Source organism: Falco naumanni, chromosome 10 (genome assembly GCF_017639655.2).
Source record: "Falco naumanni isolate bFalNau1 chromosome 10, bFalNau1.pat, whole genome shotgun sequence".
Lineage (NCBI taxonomy): Eukaryota > Metazoa > Chordata > Aves > Falconiformes > Falconidae > Falco > Falco naumanni.
In genome coordinates, this window is record NC_054063.1 from 13717332 (window position 1) to 13739646 (window position 22315).

Below are 22315 nucleotides of genomic sequence, written 5' to 3' on the forward strand. Positions count from 1 at the left end.
CCATTTAATTTACAGATATTAAAAAAAGCTTCCAGAACTATCATAAAGCAAATAATACTCCAAGAGCTTACTGTATCTCCATTTTAGTCTATTCCAAATCACATTTAACACAAAACCATAGATGGCATCAGATTGCAGGCTTCCCCATGAAATCTGAGTAGGGTATAATAGTTTTTTGTTCTAGTTGGGAGTTTAAATATAAATATACACAGAAGTGTTCTGTTTGTGCTGGAGCATTATCAAAACAGTTTTCCAGAGCTCTGCAACCATAAGAACCTTTGCTGTAAGACCCCCAGAAGAATAATTAAAACTTCAAAGTTTCATCCTCTGGCGTTCATACTCGAATCCACTGCTAATGAAATTCTTCTTCAGATCTTTATAGGCTATGATGTGAAAAAGAGCCACATCTCTAGTTAAAAGGTGACTATTGTAAAAGGAAAAATAGGAAAAAGCAGGGTGAAAATTGGTAAAACATGCTTCTGGATGCCCAAAGACATTCATTCTGAAAATTTGCTGGGTTCTTCACTAACTTTAAAGTTTAAGAGAATTGAGAAAACTCAGGCTGCCCAGACAACTGCAGATACATTGGCCAAGTATGCATAAAGAACACTAGAGGACTGAGAAGACTAAAATGTAGTTTAGTCAATACAGTAAACTTAAAGAGGAAATTACTTGTGTGTGGATTTACTGCAACAGATTTTTCACTGAGGAGAAGTGAGGTAAATCGGTAAAACCTAGTTTGTACAATGCGCTTCAAAGACGGGACCGCTACAGGGACTTTGTAGAAACAAGTCTAAGGCAATAAAAAAAAGATTCAAAGAAAGGTCAGTGGAAATACTATTGGTTAAACCTCTGAAAGACTCCACAAAGGAGACAGTCAATAAGAATATTCAGTAGGAGGGTACTAACATCTTTATCTCAGCTGTGACTCACTCTTAAGTAATATCTATTTTCTTAGGAACCCCTATAAGTAAAATGAAAACCCCATTCGCTGACTAAAACCATAGGGAGAATGTTGTCTTTCTAACTGGATTTTCTTTTTATTGGCAACTCCTTGTCCTTGTCCTAGGACACAAGCAATAGAGGCCCAAATCAGCTTTTTTATAAGAACAAATGTAACCATGTTAAAGCAGAGCAAAGGAAATCTTTACGTGCATAGGAGAGAAGAAAGCAGAAAAACAAAAAACAAAATCAGAACATTACTTTCCCTGCCCACAAAACGAAGAAAGTGTTCATGGACTTCCGGTCATGACTATGACCTTAAAAATTAAATTGATACAACAGTCCCAGTTGATAACCATGTTAACTGAAACTGTACCAGCGTTCATGTGAGAAACAGTCTCAATCTTTCTTCAAAATTTCACTGATGCTTACTCTAGCAAAACTCTGTTGCCACATTACATCCTTTTGCACAGTACTTATTTTCAAAACGTCAGGCTTCAGAAAGTAGTGCAAATCTATGATTTATCTGGCTTAAAAATAAAAGAAAAATGGAAGTGCTCTTTTAATTTTCAGTTATGCTAAACAGGTTAGCAATATTATAACTGCTTCTGTTCAAGGTAACGCACGTGCTCTCTTCTATCTGTCATTAGCGGTTCACCACTGGTGTAGAAATCTGCAAAACTACATATACACAGACCTGAAAAAAATCCCACCCCAACAATAAGCTATTTTAAATTCATAAATATTTTCATTATCAAAAAGCCTTTAGTGACAACAATAGTTACTCTCCACGGTTTATAACAATAAACAGAGTTTCTTCTGCAAGTTATGTTGCCAAACCAATTCTGTTATATCAACACAGTTTAATAAACAATCACTTCAACAGCCTCTTCTTATTTAAGTAGAAACTTACACAGCTGTTGGACAATGATGGTTTAGAGTAAAAATAAAACAAACACACACACTTTGAACAATCTACTACTTCATGTATCATTTCAGTCTTTGTAGTGAAACAACACACTGATAAGCCTACATTAATAAGATTCTATGAAGGTAACAAAACCCACTAAAATCACAGATAAAAGCATCTGAAATGTGAACATCATTCAAGCATTTAAGTTGTATAAGAAATCCTTTCAACTTAGTATTGTGTTTAAGATCCCTCCACAGTGAAAGAGTTTTCATGTGATCATTTTTGTAAAGGGAGCATGTAACAGAATACTTACACTGCACACACCAGCACAACATAGATGTATCAACACTGCAGTGTAGAGACCTGAGCTAACCCAGTTACCAAAAGGAATCTACTCACAGTACTGTAGCCAAGACAGACAACTTGCAATACTTCCATGTTATTGATGCTAAACAATTTCTGGTACCATACACAGTCATTTTATAACTACAGTACACCACATTATCAGCGTAAGCATATCCTTAGGAAATACAGTGCCTCAAACCAAGTGAAACCATGGAAATAACTGTCTCAGAGCAAGCTATGATGATGATTTTTAAAACTTACATACTTACTACCTCTTACACAAATGGAAGAAAGCTCTTCACAAATTGTTGATGTAACCATAGATGAGAACTCCCTACTGCTACATTAACAATTAACATAACCCTACAAGTACACGAGAGCAATCCAGAAAGACAAGCACAAAAGCAAGAGATTATTCAAATACTTATTACAGTTATAACAAATACTGCTTATTTGGGGATTCAGGCATACAGACAGGAGATTTTTATTTTGAATACAGAGCCTTTAACTGCAAAACATTCAGAATCTTTAAAAGGTGCAACTGCTTCTTGAAGAACATCCCTTTATTCTTCTAAATAAAAGTTATCTCTATGCTGCACAAATTTTTCTGCTGGACTGCTACTGAATCACAAATGTTAAATAATCCTTTAACTCACCTGGCCTGGCTGGGGGGATAAACAATTAACAACCTCCTCCAGCATCACTGGTATGTGCAATCTTCCAAAATTACCGTTTTCTGTACTTTGAGGGAACTCCTTATTTTCTCGTTTCTGGACGATTTGTTCATTTAACTCACAGTCAGAAAGCTTTTTTGCTGAAGAATGGATCCTTCTGGCCAAAGTAGACACATTTACTGAATTCAGTTTTAAGTTGTGCAGAAACAAACATTTGTAAACTTGGCACAGATACTTAGACAACATTTTGGAGTTGATCAACCTAGAAAAACAGTAGATGTCAGGAATTACTTCAAAACAAGTATTTAAAACAGTTGGTTTGTTTAAAAGACAAAGTGGAAATGCTATAAATAAAGCATTACACAGTCCAAGATGGGCAGTTTCATAGATAAATCATGTCAGCAAAAAGTCAGAATCTCTTACTTAACTTGCTTTCAGAATCTTCAATGTTACCTACCAATCAATCATCTTCAAGCAACAATGGCTTTCTTTTCATAAGGAGCGCCTTCTTTTCCTTTTCATTGCCAGGACTCTTTTAACAGTGTTACAATGTCCCAGAGATGCTAACCTTAAATAACTACCCAAATCTGAGCACAAGCAGAACAGTGACTTTACTTTCAAACTTTTCCCCTCTGTTTTGCCAAACATAATGAGACAATTGCTCTAAATAGTAGCATGCTGGTTGCCAAGCTTTCCGTATTTCTAGTTTAAACAGGAATGGACAAATCAAATACTGCAACCATATGTAAAATAATACTATAATTTAGTGTTACACATGTGGTAAATATATGGTTTTCATCAAGCATTACATCTTGTAATACCAAATATTTTGAGTACAGTCAGAGGTAAGAATTCTCCAGAGTATAACTAACTGAAATAATAAAAAACCTGGAAACATCAGAGTTGTTAGCTATGTAGTTTGTCTTTTATCAACATGGAAAACTGATGATTTTTTTCCCCCCCTCTATCTAAAACACTTCAAAACCACATCAGTAACCTACAAGTAGAAGGCAGCAGGAGTTAAGCAAACGTTTACCTTCCATTAAAAAAAAAAACAAACCAACAAATTTAGCGTTTAACATGGGTGATAATCAGGCTTTATTTATAAGATATCTGCATTTCTTTATGGAGCCGAGAGCTTCTGTAACACTGTATTGCATACTTCCTCCTGCCAGACAGGAAAGCTACAAACTTTGATATAAAACCACCCGAAAAATGCCATCCTACACTTATCTCAGTAACCGAAGAACCACCTTATTTTGACTACCTAATTTTTTTACATGCTTTGCTTGGATTTGCCTAGCCAAAAGCTTCACATATTTTGTCTGCATAGATAAGATCATGCAGAGCCATCACATCTGGAAAGTTATTCTCCTAATAAGTAAGGCTGAGCAGGACAGTATTTCCCCTTTGCTTAAATTAGGAAGCGTATCACGCTATAACCTTGCATAGACATACCACAGCCCTGAGGTTTTGCAGCAAACTGCTCGCTGTGCACAGAGCCGAGACACCCATTCACTGCAAGTCTGCACAGGGCTGGGTGCTAGCTAGGTGGCAAACCTCAAGCTAGCACACCTCTGCGCTCACACTAAAACATTTTATATACTTTCAACGATTGTTTATAATTACGTTCAGCCACATTGAATTCTCATTGGTCCTCACGAGCCCCGTCTTCATTTAAAGGTACAGTGTTCTTTTTTTCACCCTGCACTTTCTGCGGGGTTTATGGTGCCTGCTCCTTCTCCGGAGGCCGGGTCTTGTGAACTGTTTGTAAGGGCTGATAAACACCCCCCGTTTTTTCAATTGTTTCATTATAATATTAATATATGTTCTCTAATTATGATGTTAAAGAACAGACTGACCTTCCATTAACCGCGTATCTGCATATGTCTGATCTAACACTGAGCAGGTCGACTACAGCACCAGAGAAAACGCTGTCAACAGGGTGAGGACCCCAGCACCACCTCATGCTGCCCCACCGCCTCGCCCGCGAGCCCAGGAGGCGATTTTGCCTACAACCAACCTCGTCCTATACAATTGGGAACTTTTTTTTTACGTAAAAGCGAACAGAAAACATACTTCCCTACAGCACGCGTCCTAAGCGGCGTTCGGGCGGGTTTTTTTCCCTGAGAAGATGGGAGATGCGGCTGCAGCCCGCACCCTCAGCCAGGCCCCAGGGCCTCAAGGCCAGGCCACCGGGACACTGGGGGCCGACTACCTACCCCGCCGGCCTCGGGGCACGGCACAGCCCACCCTCCCCGCGGACCCTCAGCCCCCCTCACCCCGCAGCACCTCTGCCCAGCGGCCTCCCGCCCCCGCTTCGCGACAGGAAGCGCCGCGCCCGCGGTACGGGAGCCGCCACCTCACTTCGCACCGGCGGGACCCCCACCCCCCGCAGCAACAACAGCCCCCCAACACCGCAGGGTGAGGCCGTGCTCCAAGGGTAACACCGGCTTGCTGGACCCCGGGGGAGCCCACCCCAGCCAGGGCCCGGCCGGCGCCGAGCCGCGCTACCGCTCACCCACGCGCGCTTACCGTCCGCGCCGTCGCGCTGCTGACGTCACGGGGGCGACGGCCAATGAGGAGGCGGGGGCGGTGGGCCGCTAGTGTTTGAATCCGGCGGCCGTTACTTGCGCCGCAGCAGTGAGGTGAGTGGCGGCCCGTGCGGGCGTCGGGGTTTGTCGTTGTGGGCTCGGCTGTACCGTAGAGGTGAGCCTGGTGTTTGGGGGGTCTTGGGGAAAACGTTCTGAAGCGGGGTGAGAAGCGAGCTGAGGAGACTAGGTGGGGTCGGGCCGGGCCTGGCCGGGCCGCGGCCTCTCGGCTTGAGGGGCGCTGGGCGTTAGCTCCCCGTTACGGTCCGGCTCCGTGGCCGTGCCTCGCCTGCGTTAGTGCCCCAGGGGCGGCTTAGCTGGGAGAGGGCGAGCTTGCCTTGAAGCTAGAAAAATGTCACCGGGAACTTACTGCTGTTAGGAACGAGCAATCCTTAGGTATCAGCGAGAATGGCCTCTTAAAAGGAAATTCTGGCCTGACATCTATAGAACGTGTTTCTATATCCCATGCAGATGATATTAACGCGAAGCCCCCTTTAACTGTCTCTTTAAACCTACGTGCATTATGATTAACCCCAGAGAAAGCAGATAGGGGGATCCTCCGTGTTTTACTGAAAGACTAGAAAGCACCTTGCTTTGGTCTATGGACACCTGGTAGGTTACCTGCAACCTTGTTCTGAAATAAAGGAAAGCCAGTAGTTGATTTAGTAGTTTAAATTGTTGAAATAAGTTGATGAATTTCCGAGGGAAATGCTACTTAGTGTTCTTGAAACTGCTGAATTAGGTTCCCTGTTCAGGCAAATTACAGTGCTCTCCAAAGTTCTGCTATCATGGTAGCAGTCAAGAGGGCAAACTGACAAGGGACGGACAGATTCAGCCCAGGTACAAGATGCTAGTTCCATTTAAGTTTGTGAACTGTTTGAAATATTGGGCCTTTCACTCTTCTTTGTCAATTGCAGAAAAGATTCAGTTGCTTCATCTGAAAGAGCCTTGGAAGCAAAGGAGGAGGATAAAAGGGGCAGTTATGTCTGCTCCTAAGGAAGAGGAAGTCTGTAATCATGTGAAAGTGGTGGTCCGAGTCCGTCCAGAGTCTCAAAAGGAAAGAGATGGCAATTTTAGCAAGGTTGTTCATGTTGTTGACCAGCATATATTGGTCTTTGATCCAGAGGAAGAAGTTGGCTTCTTTCACGGGAAGAGACTGGCACATAGGGATATTAATAAAAGAAAAAAGAAAGACCTTAAATTTGTGTTTGATGCAGTTTTTGCTGAAGATTCATCCCAGATGGAAGTTTTTGAGCATACTACCAAAAGTGTTATTGATGGCTTCTTAAATGGATATAACTGCACAGGTAAATTTGTTACTTATTTTCTTCAATTCAGAAACATCACTGAATTCCTCAACGTTTCTGCCATTGTATCCAAATGCTGTAGAGGCCTTAAAAAAGGCTGAGATAAAAATAAAGCATTTTGGTTTAATTGATAGATAAGAGAGGCAGACTTTTTAGCCTGTGGAAGTTGGGATAGCTCTATATTTTGAAAGTAAGTTCTTGTTAGGCTTACAGCAGACTTCAGAATTTTGTCTTAAATATGCATGCTAATGAGGGGAGTCTTCTAGAAAGTTATTCAACCAGAAGAGTTGTGTCACACTGTGTGGTAGCCTGCTTTATGAACTCTTTTTAAGAGCTTGGGTTTTTTAATTGACAAGTGGAACATGGTGAGGAAAAGAAATACCTATCTGCAGTAAATTGATGGCTTAGGATTATGAGAATAAGCAATTAATATTTTCATGTAAATTGCCAGTGAATTAATTTTAAATTGAAAAGTCAAAAATAAATATAAGTTTGAAATAGTTTTCAGACTACAGCTGTAGGTAAAGCCTAAGAAAGAAACTTGATTGACTTGTGAAAACAGCTGTGCAGAGTGACACAGGTGTGCAAATGTCCTTTTGACACTTGTTGTCTTGATGAGCTTACTGGTGGTATAAAGTACATACTTTTGCTTTGTTGCTCTTTTGTGGAAATTCAGTGCTTGCTTATGGTGCAACGGGAGCTGGAAAAACTCATACAATGTTAGGTTCCCCTGAAGATCCTGGAGTGATGTATTTAACCATGATGACACTTTATAATTGCATGGATCAAATAAAGGAAGATAAAATATGCAACGTTGCTGTGTCTTATTTAGAGGTAAGCGAGTGCCTGCGTTTGATATGTTGTTTTTAATAAGGTGTATTCTAATCAGTAAAGTCAAGCTGGTTTTGCCTTCCCCCATCCCTTTCTGGGTCCTGACAAAATGTGTCCCTGATAGGTATGGAGCTGAACTGTGCTCCACGAATTTTATGTTATGTATAGACACCTTTTTACTATTTTACAGAAGGTTGCCCTAAAAGGACTATATCTTCTTATATATTCACTAAATGTTCTAATGATTTCGGTCTTGCTAATCACTTACATCAACAGATGTTCAGAGGGATGTATACAACATCTTTTTGAGGTTATATTTCAGGATTTCACAATAAAACCCTATAAACAAAATGGTATCTAATCCCTGTTAATGTGATGTCTTTTTTAAAGTTTTCAGTTTATTTATCTGAGATACAGTACAACTGCTTGAATTAGATTTGCTACACCAGTGGTTAACTCTTAGCAAGTAGCCCTTTTGTTCTTTGTGGCCTTCTCTCCTCCCTTCAACTTCTTTGCATCACATACCTGTTCTTATAAGTAGCTGTTTGTGCACTGCTATCAAGCAGTAGTAGTGAAATTGTTACCTTGTAGCCCCCTCAAAGCCTTAATGGAAGAATAGTTAGTGTTTGGGAGGAGGAGGAGGGAAAAGTTTGCTTTGGCAAGTGCTATTTCAAGTGCTTCCATAGACCAAAAAATAAGGTATTTAAGAAGTTTAATAGAAGTACATTTGGATTAAGACATCTTGCTGAAAGTATGTTTTATGAAGGGTAATATAGAACAATAAATGCTTTGGCTTCATGCTTACTGCAAAAGTGTTTTTTTTAAAAAAAAAATAGGTAAACTTTTTAAAATTAAGAATAAAGGTTACTTACTAGGAAAGAGTGACTCCCACTTCAATGGCTAAAAAAAAAAATCATGCAAATTGAATTATTTCAATTTCAGTATAGGAAAGCTGTTTGGCAAAAAACCTGCAGAATTAATTTCTTTCTTTGTCTTGAACTATTAAAAAAGACTGATTTCTGGTTAGTTAAGCTTAATCTTTTCAAGTATGGTAGTATAATTTTACCAAATGATTTTAAATTCCTTTTCAAAGGTTTACAATGAACAGATCCGTGATCTGCTGGTAAATTCTGGACCTCTGGCTGTTCGTGAAGATAACCAGAAAGGAGTGGTAGTTCAAGGGCTAACATTACATCAGGTATGTAAATAGATACTGAAATTCAGGAAGCCTCACAATGTGTTTGGGGAAAATGATGAAGTTTTGAATGATCTGTGAAAGCTGCATGCAACAAGGTAGTTTCCTAGTAGGCTTTTTTTCTGGCCATAATCACCAGTATTTTAGTAACCTGCAAGCATAATTATTAAATTATTATTAGAAAAGCATGTTGTGGAAGAAACTGCTACTATTCTTGAACACAAATGGATAGAAGTATTCGTTCCTTTTTATTGAAAGGGTACCATTGCTTTGATGCCCATCTTCAGATTTTGGAAGACTTCTTTTTTGGCTAAAACATCTTACATTTGTTAAAGAATTTCGCTGCCTTTAGTGCCATCTTGGACTGTTCTACACCTCTGCAATGTCTCGGGGTTGTTTTTATTTTTAAATAACCATGTTTGAAAAGTTCCACGTTATATTCCTTTACCAGGCTGCATAACTGTTCTTTGGCAAAGTCAGTGACAGCAGGCTTTTAGTGTATGTTATGTGCTGTTGTAGCTTCCAGCTTTTGTGTACATGGAATTGTAATTCAACAGGAAACAGTGCTGTTATTAGTTCGTGTCTTAGTGAACACCATGCTTCCCAAAGCTTGGTTTTTGTGGGGAAAAAAATAGTATATCACTGTTTAATACATGAGTAGAAGAAAGTATAATCATTCTTATATAAGATTTCTTCTGAATATGGAGAAACTTGGCAGATTTGTTTAAATTGCTTACTAAAAAAACTGTGTGGTTTAAATTACTGTATTTATTAAGTGCTTGCTTTTCATATCTTACTGCTTTTTAACTGAGAATATTTGTTCAAAGTGCCTCAATTCCAAACCAGGAGATTTCTTTAATTTCTAGGTAACTAAAATTTTTAGTGCCTTTATTTTTTTTTTTTAAGATGAATGTTAATGTATTTTAGAATCCCCTATAGTTGACAAAAAAGAAAAAAAAACTCATGCATTTCTCTTGTGCTGTACCCTTGAAGCCTAAATCAGCAGAGGAAATACTTCAAATGTTGGATTATGGAAATAGAAATAGAACACAGCATCCCACAGATGTAAATGCCTCCTCTTCCCGGTCGCATGCTGTCTTCCAGGTAAGACGATACACAGGGTATGTACAGTAGTCATTACTATGAGTTGTAGTTACTGTTTAAAGTTGAATGCAATGGAAGTTGTTCCTTTTTTGGGGTTCTTACTCTGCATTGAACCTTAGTTTGGTGTAAGAGGAGATTAAAGTTTTCCAGTTTACTAATCTTGCTGACATCTCATTCTTTGTAAGGATGTAAAAGATCATAGGGATTATATTTGAAAAATCAAGTTCAATTAAAAGCTCCCTGTGTCCAATAGTTTGAACTAATACCCCTTAGAAGAAATCTCTTTTCTGTAAAACTGTGATTTTGAGCCTTGAATATACTTCCCTATTGTAATCTTAGAAACTGAAAGTTGTTGGGTGGTGTTGCTTTTTTAATGCTTCCTGGTTTCATTCTGTTGCTCAGCATTTTTCTAGAAAACATATTTTAGGGAATGCAGTTATGTGTCTGACAAACTGAGAATCTCAAGTAGTACTTTCTCATCGTCCTTATTTTGGTTAATGTTGATTTTTACACTGAAGTGTATGTGCCAAAATGTAGAATAACTATAGCAGTATATATACTCTGAAAATATTTCCACACACATGCATCATCAAAATAAAGTACTGATGTTTAGATACCATAGAGGAGTTTTGCATGTGTTGTACAAATCTGATAGAACTTAAGACTTCTCCAAAGATACTGCTGTTTGTTTACCACCACCTTATCCTTCTGACTCTTCTTAAATACACCCATATTTTTTTAAAAATACTGTTTAAAAATTATTCCTGTTAGCAGAAATATTTTTTTGTTGTTGTTTCCTGGTGCGTTCTGCAAAGCACACCATCTTCGATTATGTATATGTTGCCATTCTGGGTTGCAAAATATTAAAATAAATTTGAATTCTGGTCCTTGCATTGCAGCTAAACTTGTAACTGTTAGCCTGTTCTTAACTGTATCTGCTAAGTTAGGCAAAGTTAGCACTCCAGAGCTCGACTGTCAATACTAATGACAAAAGAACTTAGATAGTAAATATGTTAAATACTTCTAAAATACGTAACAGAGCAAAAGGCATTCCCGCTCTAAAAGCTTGTATATTTTCTTGTATACTTTCAGCTTTTGTTTGATATTGCTGTTTTTAATTTCCATGGAAGCCTTACCCATGGTTGCTTATTTAATGCAAAGTCTAGTTACAAAGTTGTTAAGTTTGAGAGCTGCGTTGTTGTTGATGTGTGCTGCCTTTAATAAGGCACAAAGTACAATGCAGCAGACTGATCTCAGAGTGAACTGCTGATTTCTGTTTCTTAACCTGCTGGGCTGCAGTGTCATCACTCCCTCCCTCTTACTCAGGAAAAAGCTCTGAATTGTGTTATCTGGCAGGCTTTGTATTCTCTGGTCGTTTCTAAAAGTGGCAAGCAATTAAATGAATTAGATGTTACAGATTCATAGTGTCTTTAAGAAGATGACATTTCTGTGAACAGGGATGATGGAGAGTTTGTCTTGTCCAGCCAATGTTCTGTATTTATTCTGGTAAACTGATCTCACTTTAGATATATCTACTTGTTAGTGCAAGTTGTGCATTCACCAAATAACCTATACTGACAAAAAAGGCTTATATCTTACAATACTTTTGTTTGAATGTGTGACTGAAAAAAATGGGTTTGGTACACTTAATCAGATTTATGCTTTTTTAAAATTTATCATTTCAAACTATTTCCAGCTTACAGACAGCAAAAGCAAACCCAATACAAACGCTTGCAGGTTAAAGGATTATTTACTTTCTTATAAATTGTATTATTCTATAATTAAGTCTATAATTATTTCTAATTAAAACCATAATGGAAACAAAGATCCTCTTGTATCTGAACATTGTAGAATTGCAAATATATCATTTCTCTGTGTATATATATAAAATATATCTATTTAGGATGCAGCTTGTTTGCAACGCACTGAACAAAAGTGGTCACGCTTGGTGGTTTTGTGAATGCTTTTCATATTAGGTTACAAAATGAGCATGCTTCGGGTGTTTTTTCTGTGTGTATTACGTACACACTGTAAACTGGTGTGACGCATAAGAAAGTACAAATAACAATCCTTTGACTGGTTTGTGAAATACTGTTACAGTGAGCATCTGACTTGAGAAAGCAAAATGTGTATACTTCTGCAAGTCACATATATTAAGCTCTGAATGATTTTTTTTTTTTCCAGAGATGGTTCTTGTTGATAATGGAATTCTTCAGACTGCTCAAAGTCATGTGTACATTTTTGTCTTTGAGCTTGAGATAACTGGCAGAGCAATTTCTGGACTAATTCTTTGTGTTCTTTACTTGTTTTTCTGTGTCCTCATAGCAGTAGTAGCCAGTGAGTAGCCACAATTATGTAAAACATACTGCCTGTCTCTTAGCCGGTCTCTGTATGCAGTTGCAGACAGTTAAAACAGCATGCTTGATTAAACTTGATATATGTGGACAAATGTCTGGGTGTTAAAACTCTTTGAAGGAAAAGACCTTTCGACATAAAGATTAGACTTTGCCATGTTACGACTGGAAGCACGTTCTGCTGTGTACTCAGCGTTCATCTCCAGTGCACAGTTCATTCACAAAAACTGTCAAGCTGATTATGTTCAAGGATACCATAAGTAGTAAAAACTCTCTGGTGTTCTTCTCAATATTCCTAATCCAGTTAACTCTAACGATCCTGAATGTCTGTTGTGTTTGTCTTCTGAGATGGTCTACATGTCAGTCGAGATAGTTAATTGCTTTTGCTTAAGGGTTATTTTCTGTAAGTGCACAAATGAATGGTAAAAGTCATCATTTGTTCTGTGAGATGATCAGCTTGAATGTGTAACTTATAAATGTCTACTATCATGTGTTCTTGAAGATGAGTTAGTGCAGCCTTTGAATAATAGCTTGAGTGAATGGGTTTTAAGCCTTTTTCACAAAAGTGGCTTTATGCTGGAGGAGGGGTGGATTATGTAATTTATGAAAAATAGGTGTGTAAATTAATGCTTAATAGAAATGCTGCATCTGCATTTAGCATTTCAAAGGCATATTACTGTTGTTGACTAGTACAATGAATGCAACTGGAAGTTTAACATTTAAACTAATGTGTACAGGTTTAAGCAAATACACAACCATACACCTGTTTGAAAGTGAGTTCTTGGATAATCTATCTACTTCATGCACTTAATAGTAGCACTGGCATCTGTAAGGAATAATTACTAACTAGTCAATTAGCACTAAAGGTAATTGCTTATGTCAGTTTCTCATCTATTTCCACAGATCTGTGACATCCTGCAAAACATGTCTTACCTGCTTATCCTTTATGGCCTGTTTGGCTCCACAGATATAAATGATGAGAAATCCCTATTGCTGTCTTGATGCCTCTTCATTTCTAAATTTTCTAGTATTTGAAGAGTTACTCTTCTTTGTAGAGATCGGTTGTCTTTTATGCTGGCTTTGGTTTTTCTTGTTAACTCTATTGAAGCAGGATGTTTTCTGAAACTGACGAAGGAAGTAGTAAAAGTCTTGGCCCAGGACACCTTGAGCTGATTTTAGAGACACAAGTTTTGCCTTGCTGTATGATCTGTCTTGGGTTTGAAATCTCTATCTAGGTCAGGCAATTGCTGCATCTGAAAGTAAAATCCCAATTGCCACACTGTTCTATTGAAAGTGTTTTGCTGACGGACAAAGAAATAGAAAAGATTCAGCTTTGGGGCATTTCCTGTATCTTTTGAATTCTTATAAAAGCTTGAGTCACACAACATAGTTTGGCTGTCACTCCACCTTTCTCTGCTTTGCTAATGATAGTTACTGGATTCTGGTAGAGTGCTACTAGCCTGAGAGAGATACTTTACCAGCATAAGTATAGGGAAGTGGCTTTTTTGTTCTTTTTAATTTTTTTCTTATGTTGTACTAGAAATAGTACAACAGAATTTAGTTGTATTGTTGATATAGAAACATGTCTATTTGGTATAGACATAGGTTTTGTGGCAAGTCATAAGAATTTTATTCACTCCCAAGACTTGTCGATTTTATTCCGGTTACATATTACTGTGGACACTTCATTTCTCATACGCAAAGCTTAAAGCTATGGAACGGGTGAGATACTGTCACTATTAGTCAATGACTTTGTATATATGTCAACTTTCCCAATTCACTGTTTAAAAGTGCGTTCATGGGAGCACTGGTAACCATTGGCTGTAAAAATGGCAAGGCACTTAACAGAAAAGAAGCGGAAACTTGCAGAGAATCCTGAAAAAGTAAAAGCCATCTAAGGATAACTGTAATTCTTCTTACTGACTGTGTAATCATGCTCTGCCTGCTTCTTCATAAACCTGAAGTTAGCATTTAGTTCCTTGTATATCTCCTGTACTGTGAAAATTTCAGGAAAGAAGGCATGAGGAGGAACCAGTGGCCTCAGGGGTCACAGCTTTCCCAAAGACCCTGTAGCAGTGTGTGTTTTCACAGCAGTAAATGAATATTGTTTACCTATTAATGGTAGTTGAAGTCTAAATCACTGAAAGTCCAGCTTTTTTCCTGGTTTATCTCTCTGTATGACTTTATGGCATACCCTAAAAGGGGCCTTTAAAAAAACAACATCTTTTTCAGTTTGAAGTGCAGTAGTCTGTTGTACATCTTGAGTGCAGGAGAATCAAGAGCTATTTTAGCTGTGAAATTCATTTGAAGCTCACCAGTCTTCACCACTGCAGTAAGCCCCGGCCCAGCTGCACACTTAATCCTCTGTAGCAGGACGGGGGAAAGAATCAAAAGGGCAGAAGCAAGAGGGAGAGGATAAAAGTCTGTGGTTCCCTTAAAAAGTGAAGGGAGTGCAGGGGAAGCAACCACTTGCCACTGGCAGACTGATGCCCAGTCAGTCCTCAAGCAATGGTTACCTTGGAGAAACTTCTGATCAGTTGGGGTCAGCTGTCCCCTTGCAACCTCTTGCGCACCGCCTTGATGCCTACAACTGCTGTTCAACAAAAGCTAAACGTTGGTGTGTACGGTGATCAGCACTGTTTGAGTCACAAATCTGAAAGCACCATCCAGGCTGCTATGCAGAAAATCAGCTCCATCCCAGCCAAACCCAATGCAACCACACTCTGCTTGCTTTTTTTTTTTCCCTAATAATACCTAAAGCAGGTCAGTTTAAGACGTAAGTATCAGAAATGGATTCACTGTTTTCCATTAGGCCAAACTGCCTGTTGGTGTTAGATAGGTACCGAAAGGTTTAACTTGCATTCCAAGAAGGATTCCAATAAGAATTTCTGAAAACAGTTGTTACAGTGTAAAATTAACCTACTGCTTACAGTAAGAACAGACTGGTTAGTGGTTACTTCTTAATTATTTTCATTTTTTTTTATTGTAGATTTATCTGAGACAGCAAGATAAAACAGCGAGCATTAATCAAAATGTTCGCATCGCCAAAATGTCTCTCATTGACCTGGCAGGATCTGAACGTGCCAGCGTGACAAATGCCAAGGGGGCTCGTTTTAGGGAAGGAACAAATATTAACCGCTCCCTGCTAGCTCTTGGAAATGTCATTAATGCCTTGGCAGACCCAAAGGTACGTGCTGCTTTCCCACTTCTGCACCTCCTAGCGTTCTGAAAACATTTTTTAAAATAGTAAGTGCTCTTTAAGAGGGGATTACATTGCTGATGCTTCTTACATCATAACTTTCACTTAAGGTTTTCTTATGGCTTTCCGCCATCATCTCTGTGATAGCTGAAAGACAGCCCCAGTGGGAAAGAGTTCTCAAGAAGTGTGCTGCTACCCGAGGATAGTGTCAAAGATGAATGTACCTGCTTTTCTTAGCCACCTTTTTCAAAATCAAACATGTACAGGAAGTTCTATGAGTAGAATAGGCTTACAAGGACAAAGATTTTTCAGAGATTTATGCCCTTAAATCTTGGGGGAAAAGGCTTTTATAGGAGAAAACATCCAAAGTTGAGGGGGTTTTGAGCTCTAACATATGTGTGCATACCCACATCCCCCACTGTCCCCCACCCCCTGCTCACAGTAGCAAATTACTCTCCTGATCTGGCTCACCAGCTCAAGGGAAGGAGTGGGGACACTTGTGTGGGAGAATGACAAAATCTGAATTTTAGCAAAAGTCAAGTCCATGGTGTACAGCTACACCTGTTTTGTCCTTCTGGTCAGCTAGCAATTTCCCCCTTCAAATATGCCAGGGGAAAACAATCAGAGCTTTTACTACCCTTCTTGATGCTGCACATTCTCATCACCACTTTGTTGGAATGGGAGGCAGAATTTAAAATCTGTACCATGGACATAAGTAAGATTTTTTTGTGTTGAGTTACTTGGTGTGGGTTTGGGGTCTTAGTGACTTAGCTTTGTACCATGAGATTAATATTATGTAGGTATGACTGAAAAAAAGCTTCACAAAGCAGACTTTGGGTTGTGTGAAAAGGTTGTGGAATCTCCATCCTTGGAGACAGTAAAAACCCAACTGGGCATAGTCCTTGACAACTTACTTGAGCTGGCCCTGCTCTGAGCAGAGGGATTGGACTAGATGAATCTTGAGAGACCCTTCCCAACCTCGATTATTCTATGAACTGAAAGAAGTTTAACCCAGCCTACCTTTTATGTTGACTGCACACATTACAAACATAGTTGTTCCGTGTCCAGGCATCAGAAAGTAACCTGGGTAACGCGTGTGTTACAAATCTTTTAAATATTCCAAGAGACTTCATTTGAGATGTAAATTTGTAAGTTTGAGAAAAATTACTTGTATCAAAGAAAACTTCCAAGGCTGTTTGTCATGTTTTATGGCATTGTTGAAATTCTAAGCAGACTTTTAGGCAGGTGAATAATTACAGTACAGTTGTCTAACCCATGGAAATGCATATAACTCTTTCTAGAGCAAGAAACAGCACATTCCTTATCGAAACAGCAAACTTACTCGTCTATTGAAAGATTCTCTTGGAGGAAATTGCCGAACAATAATGATAGCTGCTGTTAGTCCGTCTTCTATGTTCTATGATGATACATATAATACTCTCAAGTATGCAAACCGAGCGAAAGATATAAAGTCTTCTGTGAGTATGTTGGTATTTATTGATCCTCTGTCAAAGTATAATAACGTAGTGTTAAGAGAAGGAAAATTATTTCTTTCAGAAGATAATTTTCCTTCAATTTTGTCTGAACTTTTTTTCAGTTACCTTCTTTCTTGCAGTCAGCTCATCACCTGATTGATGGATGTAGTAGATACTAGTTCTGGCCTAAAAGCAATGTAGCTTCATTAATGGGATTATGCTGCCAGTTTGTGAATTCTACCAGCTGAGGACTATTTCTAAATTTGCTCACAAAACACTTCCAATCAGTTTCAGTATCTTACTATTAATTTCTCAGGGAACTGTAAAGCATATTAAAGAAATACCTGAGCAATTGCATAAAAGCCACTCCAGGTTTGTTACAGGTAGAATTCAGCTGAGGCCAAGAAGCAAAATGAGATTATATTGATAAATAAAAAGCTACTGGTGTGTCCTGTCTTCTGCTCTCTATTATTCTGATCTTTTTTTCATAAACAGTTTTATTGCAGTTTGATTTTTTTTATGTAATATGGGGTTGACTGTAGTTTCCACTTGTTGCATACTTAAAGATAGTTTTTATAACGAAATTCACAAGCTGTGCATTAAATAAAACTAGTCTGAATAAATGCAAAATGTGTTCGTGCATGTAAATGTCATTATTTTTTTGTTCTGTTGAGGGGAAATTTCATGGCCATTGATACGTAACAGATGACTTCGAAAGCAGAGTGTCACATTTTTGTTGTGCAAGTCAAGATTTTGTTCATCCCTTATAATGAGAGTGTAATTATGTAGTAGTTAAAGTATATTTATTATGCAGGAAAACATGAAAGAGCCTTCTAAATTCTAATTTGTTTGTTTTCTTTAACAGTTGAAGAGCAATGTTGTGAGTTTGGACAGTCACATAAGCCAGTATGTTAAAATTTGCAACGAACAAAAGAAAGAGGTATGTTAAAAATGTATTGTTAAAAGTTTGGAAGATAAATTGCTATAACTTCGAATACAAAAAATGTTTATGGGATTGAACCTATGAGGCAATATTGTACTAATTCTCCTATACAGCCTTTTGAAGTAAGAAAGTTTTGTCTTCTACAAGGAATATCACCTACTACCATTAGTAAAGCTTTTCAAGGCATAAGCACAGAATGATAAGGTTAAAGAAACGGAAACAACTATATTCCAAAGGTACCTTTTTGTTTTAGATCCTAATGTTGAAAGAGAAACTGAGAGAATATGAAGAAAAGCAAGCAAGCATTCCGGAAAATCTTACAGCTGCGACACTTCCAAACACCCAGCAAGCAGAAATACAAAGGTAAACTAATCGCAGTACAATCCCGCTTAGAAATGGGAGTTTGCATAGCTTGTAAAAGTATTTGTAAAACAAACTTCATGTTTTCAATATTTATTTCCTCATTTTTAACACTGCTTTACTTAAACTAGGTGTGGGTTTGCATAACTTATCGCTCCTTTCCAGAACAACTTGGTGGTGGATTTAAAACAAACCCAAAGTCATGTACTTGAAGTATCCTGATATTAACCTTCTATTAATAGAATAGAAACAAAAACTTCCTGATAGATCTGTCTATGGAACAGTCACACTTGGAGGATGATAGAATTCCATTTCACAGGACTCCTAAAACTAGGCAGAGTCCTTTAATAACAGGAAGAAAAAAATCCTTTTTCTGGTAGGAAGCTTATCTTCATAACCCCAAAAAAGTGAAAGTGTCTTACAAGAGAAAGTTACAATAGTTTTATATTATTGGTAAACTGGTCAAGATCTAGACTTTTAAACAAGAGGATACATTTTGGTGAAACAGTAGAATATTTAGTTATATTTTTTTTAGTAACTCTAGAAGCACGTTACCAAACAGAACTTGGCAGTCTCTTGCATTATGCAAAAATTCCAAAACTACACTGTTCTAATGGTGGTGTTTCTACTCACAGTCTAGTTCAGTTACTTTAGTAATGTGTGTGTGTGTGTGCACGTGCAGGAAGTGACCATGTGCACGTGGCAGGGAGGAGCGTATGAATGCTAGCTTTCAGCAAAGCTACTTAACAGCTCATTTTTGTGGATAGAATGTAGTTTGTGTAAGTGACAGCAGCTGCTGCTGCTGGCAGATACTACTTCAGTAGTATCTTTCCAGCAAGGTTTAAGAGAGGCAAGAACTTGAAGCTCTTCTTTCCACAGAGAGTGTAATTTGTTTGTAGGTTCCTTTCTATTGCTTTAATGTTTCGTGGTCTTTTATTTCCTCTTGGTGATGTTTTTGTCTATCTTTTCTGATGTGACAGTCCTCTCATAACACACACAAAGTAACAAATTGAAGCATGTGAGATGTGAATTTGTTACAGAAGGCAATCTATTCCATAAGAAGGTTAGGTTTTGGTGTGAAAGTCTTCCTGGATCTGACTCCGCATATCTCATCACATATTTCTGAGATACTGACCTAGGTTTATTCAGTTAAAGTTTTTTGTGTTGGCTCTCTGAATGTAGTATTTTTTAAACTGGAAAACCTGAGGCAAAATTATAAACCCATTCAAAGCAAAATGCTCTGTAACTGAGCATTTTACTGGCATTCCAGAGGTTTCAATAAATGTCTTGAGTTATTTAAATTTAATTTTCAAAAGTAGTGTAGGTTTGAGTCACACTGAGAGTTCTGACAGATTTCCTGCGTATTTTTGCACTGTACACTTTTAAGGTTAACTAAATTTCCTGTGATTTGCCCTCTGTTTCATTTGGGGTGTGTGTGGGAAGAATCAGTTAAGGGTAAGTCTTTTCAAAATGCTGGACATCCTGACATGTATGCCAAGATTTGGTCAGAATGTTTGGGTTTTAATGTTCTGGGAGATCCACAGAGATACATATAAGGCTATCCCATTCCCACTGGGTATCAGCAATAAAGTGAATGTTCCATTTTCTTCTTCCTCATAAGGATCCTGTCAGGTTCATCTTACTGATGGTGTGGGTGATGAGTTGATTTCCCCCACAAAACAGGTTTTACAGGTTGTTTTTACAGGTTTTGGAGATATTCTGTTGTCTACTCACTTGCGTTTGGGACAGGGTAGAGCACTTCATCCACAATCCTGTTTCAGTACAACTGCCTGTGGCTTTTGTTTCACTGTTATCTGGAAGAGACTCACTGGTTACACCGCTTGCTCAAATCCAATGGTCATTCCTGCTCCCTTTGTTGTCTAAGGCTTGGAGATGTAATGTCTGTCAACCTTTAAGCCTTGAACCTGTTCAGGTAGACAGTGGACACTGGCTTTGGAACTGTCACTGACAGGTCCACAGGCTCTTTGAGACTAGGTAGTCCAGCAAGTTCATAACCTGGATATACCTACAGGATCACTTTGTCATATTTAAGTGAAGAAGAGAGGGTAAAAATAACTCCATAAGAATAGAAGTGTGCTTATTGAAAGAGTCAATGCAGCTCAAGGCAGGAGCTTTGCAGAGGCATCTATACTTGACGCTATATTTGGGACACTGACTGTACACAAAAGGCTGACTTACTGGTAATAGTTCCTCACAGTGACTGTACATAGAATCAGAATCCGCAGCCTCTCAGATTATGCCCAGGGTTTTACTGTGAGGGAAACTGAGAGGATTCACCCTCATCTCTTAATTGCTGCGTTTCCTAGGCAGCTGGGAGGAGGAACTATGTTTCTATGGATACTAAGGAGGGAACAAAATCTCCAATCAGTTATTCAGTGGACATGATTGCATAGATAGTAGCAGTGTAGGGTAAAGAACTCTGATGCTCTGCAGCTGACTATTACAATTCTTAAAGAAATATTATTTCTAAATTCTGTGTGTTGAAGTACTTATTTTTACCTAGAAATGATAGTATTTGCTGGATGCTTTTATGTAAAACCATTTAATTTCTAAGAATTCTTTTGTTAATTCTTTTTGATTTTAAATGAGAGTAATAAGATACTGGAATAAAAGACTCAGAGTTACTCAGACTTTAGACTATAAAATACTGAAACATACTGGCAAGAAGTCAACTACATAGTTCAACTTGCTCCCTAGTTGAACCTGTGTGTTATTTATGGAGTATTTACAGTGTGGTACTTAATTTTATGATTTTTATATTAAACACTGTATAATGATCTCAAATGATGCATATCTTCAGAACATTTCCATGTTAAACTGTGCCTTATGTAAAGTTTTAATAAGTCAATAGGATGTTATGAAATGGCATGTATACAAGGTTGGTTATTACTGTGATGTACAGTATCTTCTATCACAGAATCATAGAATGATTTGGGTTGGAAGGGACCTTAAAGATTGTCTAGTTAAAGCCCCGCTGCCATGGGCAGGGACACCTTCCACTACACCAGGTTGCTCAAAACCACATCCAAACCACATTTGGGCTATGCTGTACTGCTTTTTCAGTATTCAGGAGTGAAATGAAAGAGCACCACTTCTGAAACTTATATTGCATCAAGCTAATGCTTCCAGACTTTCTCCTTGTCATTCTGATTTGCATTGCAGACTAGGGATAATCAGAATATGAGGCCATGTAAACATTGGTTTCCTTGGAATAACTTCTAAGTACCTTCTATCACAGACTTGGTTTCTTTCCCCTATTAGTGTAGTTTAATATGTGTTAAAACATGTTCCATGTTCTGATTTTTGTGGACCATTAGTGATCAAAATTGTACAACGGAACTTGAGAGAAAGTGAGCAGCTAAAGACTCTTGTGGCTTTTCTTTTTTTTGAGGGCGATTTAGTGTGTCTATGGTAACAATCATCTGATCTGTTTAATGAATTGGCATAAGAAGTAGAGAACCTAAGTATGTAGTATCTATTGGAGGCGGAGACGTGAGGATGTTCCAGATGTCTGTCTTGAGGGTTTCAGCGGTATCTTCATAAATACAAGGCTTATTTTTAGTGACCCCTTCAAAGTTTCACATCCTGTTTCCGGTTCAAGTATATAAAAATCTGTACTGATGTACTGACCCTTTTAGTGTTCACTGAAAACAGGCTTACTTTTTTATGTTTACTTTATTTACTTGGAATTGCAAGTTCCCTTTGTAAAGGAGGTGATCATAAAAGTCTTAAGTAATCTGTTACTTATTCTTATCCTTTGGTTCTATTAGATACAAAGAAATCCTTAAAAATGTCTTTGCAAACCGTGAGGAAATCAGAAAAGAATACCTCAAGTTGGAAATGCAACTGAAAGAAAATGCATTGAAGACATATTACCAGAAACAATGTCATGAACAAATTCAACTGATGTGCTCTGAAGAAAGAGTAGAAAGGGTGAGTTTAATATGCTGCAGTACAAGGTATCATCTCTCTTAATTTTGCTAACTAAATTATCATTAGTAATGTATGAATTTTGCTTAAGCAAATATATAATTCTTTCATGCTGAAATATTTAATTAAAA

At 38.1% G+C, this 22315-nt stretch overlaps 2 protein-coding genes across 10 annotated transcripts in view; one reads left to right on the forward strand and one right to left on the reverse strand.

Annotated features, from left to right (window-relative positions):
* METTL15 (methyltransferase like 15) overlaps positions 1-5430 on the reverse strand; it is a 95907-nt gene extending 90477 nt beyond the window's left edge. The window contains exons 1-2 of one of the 8 annotated variants that reach the window (XM_040607806.1): positions 5410-5430; positions 2857-3136 (exon numbers count right to left, since the gene is read on the reverse strand). In XM_040607806.1, the coding sequence (XP_040463740.1) occupies positions 2857-3120 (264 nt within the window). In that variant the 5' untranslated portion in view covers positions 3121-3136; positions 5410-5430. The other 7 variants (XM_040607807.1, XM_040607805.1, XM_040607808.1 and 4 more) reach the window with 7 other exon arrangements.
* A 19-nt stretch (positions 5431-5449) lies between these two features.
* The window catches only part of KIF18A (kinesin family member 18A), a 41053-nt gene continuing 24187 nt past the window's right edge, over positions 5450-22315 (forward strand). Inside the window, exons 1-10 of one of the 2 annotated variants that reach the window (XM_040607799.1) lie at positions 5450-5522; positions 6383-6772; positions 7449-7606; positions 8697-8801; positions 9792-9902; positions 15246-15443; positions 16757-16933; positions 17796-17870; positions 18127-18236; positions 22025-22187. In XM_040607799.1, the coding sequence (XP_040463733.1) occupies positions 6448-6772; positions 7449-7606; positions 8697-8801; positions 9792-9902; positions 15246-15443; positions 16757-16933; positions 17796-17870; positions 18127-18236; positions 22025-22187 (1422 nt within the window). In that variant the 5' untranslated portion in view covers positions 5450-5522; positions 6383-6447. Of the gene's footprint in view, positions 5523-6382; positions 6773-7448; positions 7607-8696; positions 8802-9791; positions 9903-15245; positions 15444-16756; positions 16934-17795; positions 17871-18126; positions 18237-22024; positions 22188-22315 lie in introns of those variants that run through there. The other variant, XM_040607800.1, reaches the window with a different exon arrangement.